Source organism: Cyprinus carpio, chromosome B5 (genome assembly GCF_018340385.1).
Source record: "Cyprinus carpio isolate SPL01 chromosome B5, ASM1834038v1, whole genome shotgun sequence".
Classification (NCBI taxonomy): domain Eukaryota; kingdom Metazoa; phylum Chordata; class Actinopteri; order Cypriniformes; family Cyprinidae; genus Cyprinus; species Cyprinus carpio.
In genome coordinates, this window is record NC_056601.1 from 36,197,150 (window position 1) to 36,210,482 (window position 13,333).

General features: G+C 38.6%; 1 protein-coding gene across 1 annotated transcript in view; it reads left to right on the top strand.

Annotated features, from left to right (window-relative positions):
• The window catches only part of LOC122137332 (methyl-CpG-binding domain protein 2-like), a 12,428-nt gene extending 177 nt beyond the window's left edge, over nucleotides 1-12,251 (top strand). Inside the window, exons 1-3 of the mRNA XM_042723344.1 lie at nucleotides 1-236; nucleotides 9,100-9,259; nucleotides 12,142-12,251. The exon at nucleotides 1-236 is cut by the window's left edge and continues 177 nt beyond it. Of these exons, the coding sequence (XP_042579278.1) occupies nucleotides 121-236; nucleotides 9,100-9,259; nucleotides 12,142-12,213 (348 nt within the window). The 5' untranslated portion in view covers nucleotides 1-120 and the 3' untranslated portion in view covers nucleotides 12,214-12,251. The remainder of the gene's footprint in view (nucleotides 237-9,099; nucleotides 9,260-12,141) is intronic.
• Nucleotides 12,252-13,333: the final 1,082 nt, after the last annotated feature.

Below are 13,333 nucleotides of genomic sequence, written 5' to 3' on the forward strand. Positions count from 1 at the left end.
ACTCAGCAGCTCAGCAGCTAACTAACTACCCCAGCAGCAGCCCGTTAGCGAGCGACACTCGCGCGTCCGCATCTCAGGGCTCGGATATTAACACTTCTGATCGAGCTGATCGATCACTCAATGATCATGGAGAGGAAGAGGACGGACTGTCCGGCGCTTCCACCCGGCTGGAAGAAGGAAGAAGTGATCCGGAAGTCCGGGCTGAGCGCTGGGAAGAGTGATGTGTATTATTACAGGTGAGTCTGCCTTTTTCTGTGAGTTCTCATGTTTGTTTGAAGTGTGTGCGCGCCGAGGATGTGTTAAAGCCACACAATTAAACCGTAAGTGTGTGATGAACTTGAGCGTTTCCTCTGAGTTTCACCTGTTGAGTCCTCAGCTTTAAATATTTTAAACAGTCTCTTGTGTGTGTGTGTGTGTGTGTGGTGTGGTGTGTGTGATGAAACTTGAGCGTTTCCTCTGAGCTTCACCTGTTGAGTCCTCAGCTTTAAATACTTTAAAGAGTCTCTGCTTATTATTTATAAATAAAGACACCCAGGATACACATATTTGGAGCAATTATTGTTAATAATTTATACGTAAACAATCACTTACATAAATATGTTTCATTATTGATATGAGTTCAGTGATGTAGCCTGTGTGTGTTTTGTGTAAGATGTGAGCATAGGGTGGCATGGTTAACACAGATGCGTTCTGGAAACAAAAAAATGACAAAAGTTATGTCTGATCATTTTGACTGAATTTGTGTTTCTCTGGCTGAAACTCATAAAGCAGGAAGCCAGTGTCATTCTATACATAGAAAACAATTCAATCAATGCAAAATGTGCATGTATTTTACAATATTTCTATGAATTTTTACTATACAAATTAAAACTGTAAATAAAACAGATTATTGGCGTATGTTTTACAAGAAAATACAATTTCAGTCTTTATACCTCAAAATATATATTTTTTTCAATGCGTTGCTTGTGATTTTTTTTTTCAAAACAAATCTTAGCAAGATTAGATTTAAACTAAAACCACAAAAACATTTCTGTTATTAAAAAAAGTTAACTATATATATATAATTTAGATAATATATATATAATTTAGATGAGAGCATATAAACATAATAAAAATAAACTATATAAAAAAATAAACTATATAAAAACTAGGCAAAATTTCTCACTTCAACTTGATGTACTAAAATTAAAATAAAAGCTATTTAGACAAATTTAAAACAACAACAACAAAAACTTAGAAATCTAGAAAACTAAGTAATTAAAAAAAAGGAAAATATAAAAATAAAAACAAATTCAAAACAGTGATGATAAAACACTATAAAAGTATCTGAGTGATGCTAAAATAACACTAAATCATATACATTTTTTTTTCCCGGTGAAAACTCTCTGATGGGGCAGATATCAGCAGATCAGTCTAGCTCTTTTTTCTCCGTGAGATGAGAAGGCCGAGTGTTGTTCCTGTTTGAACGCGCTGAGGCCGTGACCTTGATACATGAATGATTCAGTCCTGTTAGAGTGAGGAAGAGACTTTATCAGAGCTCCACGAACTGCTGGTGTGTCCAGCAGATGATCACAGTGTCAGATCCTCCTGGTGTTTGTCTCAAACCCATCAAAGTATGACGAGCATGTGTGCTTCTCCAAACCTTCTGTGAGCTGTCAGTCAGTGATATTAATGTATCAGTGTTTAGTTTTATGAGTGTACACGTGCAGTCGTGGTTTTGAGCTGGTCTCAGTCTCTGATGGACCGTCACTGTCTGTTTGATGTGTGTTTTGTGCAAAAGCGCTGCAGCTTGAGCTCTCTTGATCGGCTTCAGAGCCTCGTCTGTTTACCTGGAAAGCTTCTCCAGTGGACCTGCTGTATTAAATGAGTGATTTTGAGCGAGAAGTATTCGGTTTTCTCCTTCTTACTTTACTGTCTAAGCAGCGGATTTAGCTAGTATTAGCTGATGTTATGCTGATAATCAAAAAGCTGACTGGCTGATGATATTTTGGAGCCGTGCTGAACTTACCAAGTTTCACTTCTCAAAACCCTCAAGCGAGTCATCTCGTCTTTATTCAGATGGCTGGAGTGTGTTTGTATCTGATTTGTTTTATGTATCTGACATGATAACTGGACAGTCCTCACTGAAATAAACAATATATACTATACTGTAGTAATAGTAATATAGTACTAATGTACACTATACTTTTTTTTTGAGCTAAAAATTGCAACTGCAATTTTTAATGCATGCAAAGTGCATGCAAAAATTGCATTATACGTTTTCTTTTGCAAAATGCATGCAAAAACCTTTTTTTTTTTTTTTTTATAAATTGAAGGTGCAGAAAAGACCCTGATTGTATGGTTTTTGATTCTCTACATTGGTCAGACACTAAATCAGGGGCAGTAAGAGTGTTGCTGTGCAGTGTTTGTGTGATGAGACGTGACTCAGATTACCGTCGGTGTCTGATTACTACTCAGACTTCATCACACACACGACGCCTGCGACTCGAGTCAAACCCTCTTCTCCAGTCCGTCTGGAGAGATTCATGTGTGTTTTCAGTGTTGCAGTGAGTCAAGCGCCATGAAGCTGCTGCGTTTGTTCACACACCGTGGGGGAAGGGTGTGTGTGTGTGTGTGTGTGTGTGAGAGAGAGAGAGAGAGAGTGTGTGTAAGGTGCCATCATGGCAGCGGAAGGCCTGTAAACTGATCTGCCATCAGAATATATCTGCAGTCCTCAAGTGATGCACTCGGTCTGTGGCGTCTCAGGACATCTGAGGGACATCACTTCCTGTTACATTCCATTTAAGTGCATATAGAACTCAATGGATGCTCTGCAGTGAATGGGTGCCGTCAGAATGAGAGTCCAAACAGCTGATAAAAACATCACAATAATCCACAAGTAATCCACACCACTCCAGTCCCATCAGTGAACATCTGGAGAAGACAAAAGATGAAAAAAAACCATCATTAAGATGTTTTTAACTCAAACACATAAAAACTACAACCCATAATAACACATACTCCATTAAAAAAGTTCATCTCCTCTTGTAAACATTTACATTTAATAAAAAAGCAAAAACACTGCTTGATCTGTGCAGATTTCTCTCCTGATTCACACCAGAACACTTTTTCACTGGAGGAAGTGTTATTATAGATTAGATAGATTAGATATGGTCCTGTTTCTCTGCTGACGTCTCTCTTGATGATGTTCACTAATGGAGCTTCATTAGTTTCATTGTGTCTCACTCGAGCGCAAACAGGCTACAAGCCAACAGACGACTTCCTGTTAGTGCTGCGAACTGTGAACTGTTATTGAGTCATTCCCAATAAACTCTGGAGCGCTTCGGTGTTTATGCGGATGGAAAACTAGTAAAATCAACTAAGACTACGGCCGAAGCGCTTCGGTGTTTATGCGGATGGAAAACTGTAGTAAAATCCTCTGAGCCTTTCCTCTTGTGTGGCTCAATCTACTAAACAAATGATGTTAAATGTGAGTTTGCAGTGTGAAAGCGACGCTTAAATTCACCGTCAAGTCTTTACACAGGCTTGTACAAGTAAAGCAGAGAGTTTTAACAACACACTGTCAGTACATTAAAACTATAAGTAAAATGGTCATTTCCAACCCAGATATACATTTTATTTATATTTATATTTCTTCACTACAGGTAAAATATCAATGCTAGCTAATTAAAACCAATATATTTTTCTTAATACATTTTTAACACTATTTACTTAAGTCATAATCATTAACAATTGTAATTGTTTACAGTTATTATTTCCATATAAATAAAATTGTCTATCATCTAAAGAAGAAATTACATGATTTTTCAATTAATAATTTATAAAATCTTTATATAATACTTTTTTGTACTTTTTTTATTGCAGGTAATTTTTTATTTACACACAGGTGTGTTAACACACTTTAAACTGGGCACAAATAATTACTGTAAAGGAGAAATAATTTCACAGTAATTGTTTGTAGTAAAATATATTATTAAAAATAATTATGGCAATTTATATTTGTCATTGACATTTATTTATGATTACTGATGAAATAAATAGTAACTATCTTTTTTTTTTTACAGTTATTAGTTTATTATTGATCTTTCCTCTTACCTTGTCAAAAACAAAATGTTTGCACTGCAAATGGGTGTTTTAAACTATACACAACAATAACTATGAAATAATTAATCTTTTGACAGTTTTATTAATAAATGATTTAATGATGATTATTGATAAAAAGTGCACTGAAAGACTATTGTTTAGTAACATTTTTTTTGTATTATAGAATTGTTAAAGGAATAATTCACCCTAAAAAACAAAACAAAAAAACAAGTCTCCGCTGTATTCACTCTAAATGCTTGTGTTTCCATATAATAAAAGTGAATGGTGACCGAGAGTGTGGTTCTGATGAATATTATCTGCGTTTAAGTTCCACAGAAAGTCATGCAGCATTGAACGTCATGAGAGGAAGTAAATGATGACGGACTGGAGTCAAAATGAGAGCGAGTAGCTGGTTGATTGTGTTGGTAACTGGTTGAGTGAACTAGTCTGCATGAAGCCGGTCAGTCAGATAGAATCACAGTCGGTTTCTTCTCTCATTTGCTCTCTGTAGTGAGTTTGATTCGTTCAGTTGTGTGTGCTTTAGGTGAACGGTGATTAAATGTGTTGTTAGGCTTGTATGCGTCCATGCATTCATCCCATCTGTCTCTCTGTCTGTCTGTACCTCTGTCCATCTGTCTCTCTCTCTGTCTGTCTGTCTGTCCATCCATCTCTCTGTCTGTCTGTCTGTCCGTCCGTCTCTCAGTCTGTCTCTCTCTCTGTCTGTCTGTCTGTCCATCTGTCTCTCTGTCCCTCTGTCCATCTGTCTCTCTGTCTGTCTGTCCGTCTGTCCGTCCGTCTCTCAGTCAGTCTGTCTCTCTGTCTGTCTGTCCGTCTGTCTCTCTGTCCCTCTGTCCATCTGTCCCCCTTTCTGTCTGTCAGTCCGTCCGTCTCTCAGTCTGTCTGTCTCTCTGTCTCTCTGTCTGTCTGTCTGTCCACCTGTCTCTCTGTCTGTCTGTCTGTCCGTCCGTCTCTCAGTCTGTCTGTCTCTCTGTCTGTATGTCTGTTTGTCCATGTCTCTCTGTCTGTCTGTCTGTCTGTCTGTCTGTCCACCCGTCTGTCTGTCTGTCCTGTCCTCTCTGTCCTGTCAGTCCATCCGTCTCTCTCCCTTCCCTCCCTCTCTCCACCTCTCTCTCTCCACATCCCTCTCTGTGTCCACACCCCTCTCTCCATCACCCTCTCCCCCTTCCCTCCTTCCTTCCCTTCTTCCCTCCTTCCTTAATTCTATCTGTCTGTCTGTCTGTCTGTGTGTCCGTTTGTCTCTCTGTCTGTCTGTCTATCCATCCATCCAGCTGTCTGTCTGCCTGTCTGTCCGTTTGTCTCCCTGTCTTTCTAACTTTCCATCCGTCCATCCATCCTTCCACCTGTCTTTCTATCTGTCCGTCCATCCATCTGTCTTTCTGTCTGTCTCTCTTTCTCTCTCTCTGTATGTCTGTTTGTCCATCCATCCATCTGTCTGTCTGCTTGTCTGTCTGTTTGTCTCTCTGTCTTTCTATCTTTCCATCCGTCCATCCATCCTTCCATCTGTCTTTCTATCTGTCTGTCCGTCTGTCTCTCTGTCTCTCTCTCTGCATGTCTGTTTGTCCGTCCATCCATCCATCTGTCTCTCTGTCTGTCTGTCCATCTCTCCATCCATCTGTCTGTCCATCTGTTTCTCTGTCTGTCTGTCCATCTATCTCTGTCTGTCTGTTTCTCTGTCTGTGTAACATGGAGTGGGAACGCCCTGCTGGAGCGTCTGGTGTCTCTGTGTCTCGGCCTCTGCTCATATCAGCTTTCAGAAACTCTCAGAGCCTGTGGTTTGCACACTGTGTCTTACTGCATGTTAATGCCAGATAGGCCCTGCCCAAGTGTGTGTGTGTGTGTTGTGCGTGCGATTGAGTGTGTGTGTGTGTGTGTGTTTGTGTGTTTGTGTGTTTGTGTGTGTGTGTGTGTGTGTTGTGCGTGCGATTGAGTGTGTGTGTGTGTGTGTGTGTGTGATTGAGTATGTGTGCGAATATGTGTGTGCGATTGAGTGTGTGTGGAATGTGTGTGTGCGTGCGAGTGAGTGTGTGTGTGCGAGTGTGTGTGTGTGCGAGCGTGTGTGTGTGCGAGCGTGTGTGTGTGTGATTGAGTGTGTGTGTGTGCAAATATGTGTGTGTGTGTGTGTGTGTGTGTGTGCAAATATGTGTGTGTGTGTGTGTGTGTGTGTGTGTGTGTGTGTGTGTGTTCTAGTGTGTTCTGGTGTGTTCTAGTGTGTGTGAGTGTGTGTGTTCGAGTGTGTTTGAGTGTGTGTATGTGCGAGTGTGTGTGTGTGTGTGTGTGTGTGTGTGTGTGTGTGTGTGTGTGTGTTTTCTCGGTTTTGACTCATCTCTGAGTCTGACTCATGCAGTGTTTGCGGCTCGTCCATCTCTGCTGTGGACTCATTTTCTGCAGCTTCTCACCGCACCGCTGACAGTGTTCACTGGCTGCACTTCTGCTACACTCACAGTTTTGCAGCCTTGCAATTAAAGTATACGAGTGTAATGGCTCATATGCTCTCAATCCTGCTTAGATTCCTGCCTTTTAACATTGTAATTCTCAGTGAGCTTATATTACCTCATTACATGCATTAACAAACGATTTACATTCATGAAATGTCAACACTTATTGGAAACACATGTCATGTTCATATTAAATGCCACTCATGAGTGTAATTAAACATGAAGCATTATTAAAAATGAAACAAATAAAATTCAGTTTCATTTCATGTTTTTAAGAATATTTTAAATATTTGTATTGTATTATTTTAGTCATAACAAGTCACATTTCCTGCCTTTTAATTTTGTAGAATATTTATTTCTCTGATATGTGTTTTCCTGATGCAGTTTGGCCGCATCTGCTAATTATACTGCATAAAGGCCATGTTTTGAGAAAAACAACCTTTGCAAGTCATTTTGGATAAAAACGCCTGCAAAATGTAAAGCAATAACTGGAGTCACTTTATTTATTAGATCAGTTGTTTTTGTGATATCTGAAGATTTTCAAAAAGCACACACACATTCTAATTCTGCTTGTTTGTGTTGAGTGTGTGAATGAGTAGAAGTTCAGTGCGTCTGCAGTGTGTCATGTTCCTCCAGCAGTGCTGCAGACTGATAATCATCTCGCCACCATCTTTACCGTTTACTGCACTTATTACTGTAACTACAGCACCATAAAGTGTATTTTTGTCTGTGCCGCCTGTGGCAGAGTGTTTCCTCATGTTCTTGTCCTCTTCATGGTGAGAAGGAGTAAACGAGAGCATTACCACAGATTTGCACGTCAGGCCAGAATGCCTGCGCCTGTGTGTGTGAGTGTGTGTGTGTGTGTGTGTGAGTGTGTGTTTGTGAGTGGTGTGTGTGTGTGAGTGTGTGTTTGTGAGTGTGTGTAAGTGTTTGTGAGTGAATGTGTGTGTGCCGCGTCGACAGATTCACACTGACGGTCCAAAGCCGAGCTGCAGAATACAGGTTTATTTACGTGTAGTTCAAAGGTCATAAGGTGAATTTTGGCAGGCTTCCACAGGGCAGGGTTTGGATTGTGAGTTTGGAAGCAGAAGTGTGCCGACTCGGCCAAAAACACGCTTGTTGTTTTGTAGACCTTACGGACGAAACCTGAAGAAGAACACTGCAGATGAAAGTGTTGCAGTGGTTCAGTTAAATAAAACATTTTACATTTATTACTTCAGTTTTCCTCTCACGTTTCAAACTGATTTTATTCAGAAATTTCTTCAGTGGAGGTTTTTAAAAGACTTGCTGTAAAAAATGCCTTTTAAAGAGTTTTCTTTCTTTTTAATTCAGCTAGTTTACAAAATAACATTTCTATTTTTTTTAAGTTTAACTTGATGTACAACTGAAATAAAAAAAGAATAAAAAATACAGAAATACTTAAAATCAAAAAACAAAATAAAATAAAACATTAAAAAAAAAAAAAAAACACTGATTGAAACGTGCATTTTTCAGTGAAGCTGCTTTGCAACAATATGTATTGTGCTATATATTAAAAAAGACAAATAAATTGAAACTTGAAATATGAATATTTCAATTTCTCCTATGTGTTTGCCATGAAAATAGCCTTTGCTGCTGATATGACGTCATGTAATGGGCGAGTAAGTTGGTGTGGACGTGTCAACCATACAGCGGTCACTGCGGGTTAACTAGTCCTGCTGAAGTCTGGTTTGCTGCGGTCAGTCCAAGGGTCAGCACTCCTGCGGACCAGAGCTTTATCTGAGCAGATTAGCGCTTTACTCTCAGACTGGAAACCATTCAAATCAACAAGAAACCACATTCACAACACACTCCACCTCAATAATAAGACAGCTTTCTGAGAGAAACTGCAGGATGGGACTTAACTTTCTGATATCATGACAGCCAGTTTTAATTTCATGTGAAAACTGGATCTGTATTAATTAAAGGGATTGATGACATCAGCTGGAGCCAGTTTTGATTTCATGTGAAAACTGGATCTGTATGTTTTCATTTCTAACCAAAACACAGCTCAACTACCAAAAGTTTACAGTCGATGGGAATTTTTTTTTTAAAAGAAATTAATTATTTTATAAAATGTATCAAATTAATTCTTTTATTCATCAAGGATGCATTAAATTGATCAGAATTTACAGTTTATAATGTTACAATAATAAACGCTGTCTGAACTTTCTGTTCATCTGTGAATCCTGAAAAATAAAATGTATCAGTTTCTACAAAAATATTGTGCAGCACAACTGTGTTCAACATTGATAATAATGATTTCTGAAGATCATGTGACACTGAAGACTGGAGTAATGATGCTGAAAATACAGCTGCACATCACAGAAATACATTACAGTTTAACAGAGATTCACACTCAGTTTTTACAGTATTATATAAAATAAAAATCCCTATTTTTACTGTGTTTTTGATCAAATAAATGCAGCCTTGGTGAACAAAAGAGAATTAAACCTCCGCTCTGAAGTCAGACGAGTTTTTAGGATAAACTAGGTTGAGTCATTCAGTGTGTTGATGTTGATGTTGATGTTTTTTGCTCCAGTCCCACAGGAAAGAAGTTCCGCAGTAAACCGCAGCTATCCCGCTATCTGGGGAACTCGGTGGATCTGGGATGTTTCGACTTCCGCACGGGCAAAATGATGCCCAGCAAGATGCAGAAGAACAAGCAGAGACTGCGCAGTGACAACCTCAGCCTGAGCAAGGTACTGACAACACACACATCTCACTCTCTCAGGTCGTTTGGTTCATTGACAATGTGTGGAGATGTGAGGAATTTTTTAATTTGTGTGGAGATGCGTGGAGTTGTGAAGAGCTGTATGGAGATATGTGGAGTTAGATGGAAATGTGTGAAGATGTGTAGAGTTGCGGGTAGTTGTGAAGAGTTTTATGGAGATGCATGGAGTTGTGTGGAAATGCGTAGAAATGTAGAGTTGTGAGGAGTTTTAAAATTTGTGTAGAGATGCGTGGAGTTGTGAAGAGCTGTATGGAGATATGTGGAGTTAGATGGAAATGTGTGGAGTTGTAAAGAGTTGCGTGGAGATGCGAAGAGTTGTGTATGGAGATATGTGGAGTTGCATGAAAATGTGTGAAGATGCATGGAGTTGCGAGGAGTTGTGTGGACATGCGTGAAGATGTATAGAGTTGCAGGGAGTTGTGAAGAGTTGTATGGAGATGTGTGAAGATGTGTGGAAATGCAGAGTTATGAGGAGTTTTAAAATTTGTGTGGAGATGTGAAGAGTTGTATGGAGATATGTGGAGTTGCATGGAAATGTGTGGAGATGCATGAAGATGCATAGGGTTGTGGGGGGGGTAAAGGGTTGTATGGAGATGCATGGAGTTGTGTGAAAATGTATGGGAATGCAGAGTTGTGAGGAGTTTTGAGGATATGTAAATAGTTGTGTAGAGTTGTGTGGAGTTGCATGAAAATGTGCGCAGTTGCGTTTATGGGAAGCTCACACTACACGAATAGAAGACTGGTCTTATCATAGCTGCACGCACTACTCAACACAACACTGACGAGGTGCACACACGACAACATTCGGTGAAGAGGCGTTCCCGACCATCAGCGAAAATATGTTTTCGTTTTAAGTGGCTTAGTGTAAATAGAAAAAAAGAAAACATCTAACCTAAAAAAAACGCTTTCAATAAACCACGTTTTCAAACTAACATCTATGCGTGACCCAGTTTGCTTTGTGGAGCCGAGCTGAGCTGCTGTCTGGTTTGTCCTGTAGTTTTGCTTGCTGATCCTGTGAGGCGTGTCTGTGCGCTTCTCTCAGGACTCTGATATGATCTCAACCTTCATACGCTTTCATTTTCAGTTCAGCAGACTCTCAGATTCTTCGTTTGCTCTTAATGAGCTGATTTAAAGGGAAAATCTTCATCATTATGAGTCATAACGTCTGATGAGACAGGAAAGGTTTGGCTCAGAATTCTGAGATCATGCGTTCATAACTTCCAGAACAGGTCTGTGTTCGTCATGCTGGACGTTATAGAGGTGTGGTGACGCGCCTCGCCCCGTGACACACTTCTGCCCTACACACACACATACACACAGACTCATTTACCCACATGCACGCACACACACACACACAGACTCATTTACCCACATGCACGCACACACACGTGTTTATTTTTGTGAATTGTGGGGACATCCCATAGGCGTAATGGTTTTTATACTGTACAAACTGTATATTCTATCTCCCTACACCAACCCTACTCCTAACCCTACCCCTTACAGGAAACTTTGTGCATTTTTACTTTCTCAAAAAAAAACTCATTCTGTATGGTTTATAAGCATTTTGAAAAATGGGGACATGGGTTATGTCCTCATAAGTCACCCTCACCTTGTAATACCTGTGACAGACCCATGACATTATACAAAGTTGTGTCCTGATATGTCACAAAAACAATGCGCGCACACACACACACACACACTCACTCACACACTCACTCGCACACACAAACAAACAGACAATGCACACACAAACACACACACACACACACACACACACACACACACACTCACACACACACATGCACACAAACAGTCACACACACACACACACTCTCACACGCACGCACAGACTTGCACGCACGCACACACACTCACTCACATGAGCACACATACACACACAAATGCAATCACACGCACACGCACACACACACACGTGTACACACACACACACTCAAACACAAACACAAACACACACAGACTCACTCATGCACACACACTCTCACACACACACACACGCACGCAGGCACACACACACACACTGTTTCAGTATTACAGTAAATGTGATGTAGACCAATAGAAAGGAGCTAAATGTGAATGATCTGTGAACATGAAAATCATTCTCATTCTTCTACTATAAACAAGAATGAATGATTGAATGGAATATATTTTTTTTTTCATGCATATTAGCTGTATTCATATGAATTATTATTTTAATGAATTTTACTAATTTTATTTATTTTATTGAATTTTACTTGTTTTGTTTATTCTAAACAAACACTCATGGTACATAATATTTCCTAAATATTCACTAAAAATAATCACTGATCAAATGATTACTTAATAATACTTATTATTTATATGAAATTATTTATTTAGTTATTTGTTTATTTTATTTAATGAAGTGTATTATTTTTATTATTTTGAATTTAATTTGAATGAATTTTATTTTATTGTAATGGATTTTTATTTTTTATTGTATTAATGAATTTGTATTTATTTTTAATGAAATTTCCTCAAAAATCAGTAAAAAGCAGTCAGCAGCAGTGATGTGTGAGTGTGTGACTGAAGAAGTGTGGACAGACTGTGTTTGTGGACTGAGATGAAGCACTGACTCTCTCCGTTCTTCTCTAAGCTCTCTGTATTAATGCTGCTTTGTCCAGCAGCGCTTGTGCCCTTTCCCACACAGTCCAGCCGCTGTCCAGACCAGATCTTTGAGTTCAGTCCGATCCTTCTCCTTCACTGACCTCTGATTCGTCTCATAGAAATATAGTTCAGTCCTAAAGCAGCAGATTTTCAGCGTTTGGATCCTGATGTACAAGAGTGTTTTGTAAATGCGTGTCTGTGTTTTAGGGGAAGCCGGATCTGAACACGGCGCTGCCCATCAGACAGACAGCCTCCATCTTCAAACAGCCGGTAAACTAAAAATCACAACAACAACAAAAACAAAACAAAAACACAACACAACAAAGCAACAGACGAGACACGAGACCTAAATCAATAACTCACAATATACATTTTCAAATCATAAATTTTTCTAAAAATTTCTAAATACCTTATTTTTTGTCTTTTATTTTATTGCATTTTTTTCAGTTAACGAAAACTATTTTTAAGTTTTAGTTATCACTTCATCTCCATCAAATTGCAATTTTATTTTCGGTTTTAGTAATTCTGTCATGTGCTTTTATTTTTATTCATTTTTTGTATTTCTATCTAGCTCTTTTGTATTATTATTTCAGCAATTAATATTTTTACTCCGGTTGATTGCTAATGCAACATTTTAAATGATGGTTTCAAGTTTTTCTTCTAGTTTTTATATTTAAGCTTTTTTACAATGAATGAAAACCTGATCTGAAGCTTGTTGTACATTAATGCAGAAATGCAGCCATAATAAGACAGATGATATGTGCTTAATTTAGTCTGAATATTACATTGGCCAGAAGTTTTAATAATGGTAACACTTTATTTTAAGGTGTCCTTGTTACATTACATGTACATACTATAATAATAACAATAAATTATGCATAATTACATACAAGTAACCCGAAGACAAACCCTAATCCTAACCCTAACCATATAGTAAATGCATGTAATTAATTAATATTACTCAGTATTTAAATGTATAATTACACTGTAACAATGACACCTTAAAATAAAGTGTAACCAAATAATTACTCATCTCTCTGGAATACTCTTAAATAAACAGTTACATTTAGTTGCATTTTGAAGCTGTGTGTTAGACTGAGCACCAGAGGCCGCTGAAGGAGTGTGTGTTCAGTCTCTGGAGGTTTGGCAGACAGAGAGTTCAGAGATGGATGTTCTGTTTTCATTAATACACTCACATTCATCACACTTCAGACTTAAAGCTGGATATAAGGAGCACTTCTGACGTCTTGTTTTCTAGACTCACAGATATGATGCCTGCTGCAGGAAATATCTTTATAAAGTCGGAATAGATTATGCACATTGCAAAGGAAATCTGCTGATTGTGCTCTGTTTTCTAGATATGGGCTTATATGATGTGGGGTTTATTTATTTATTTATC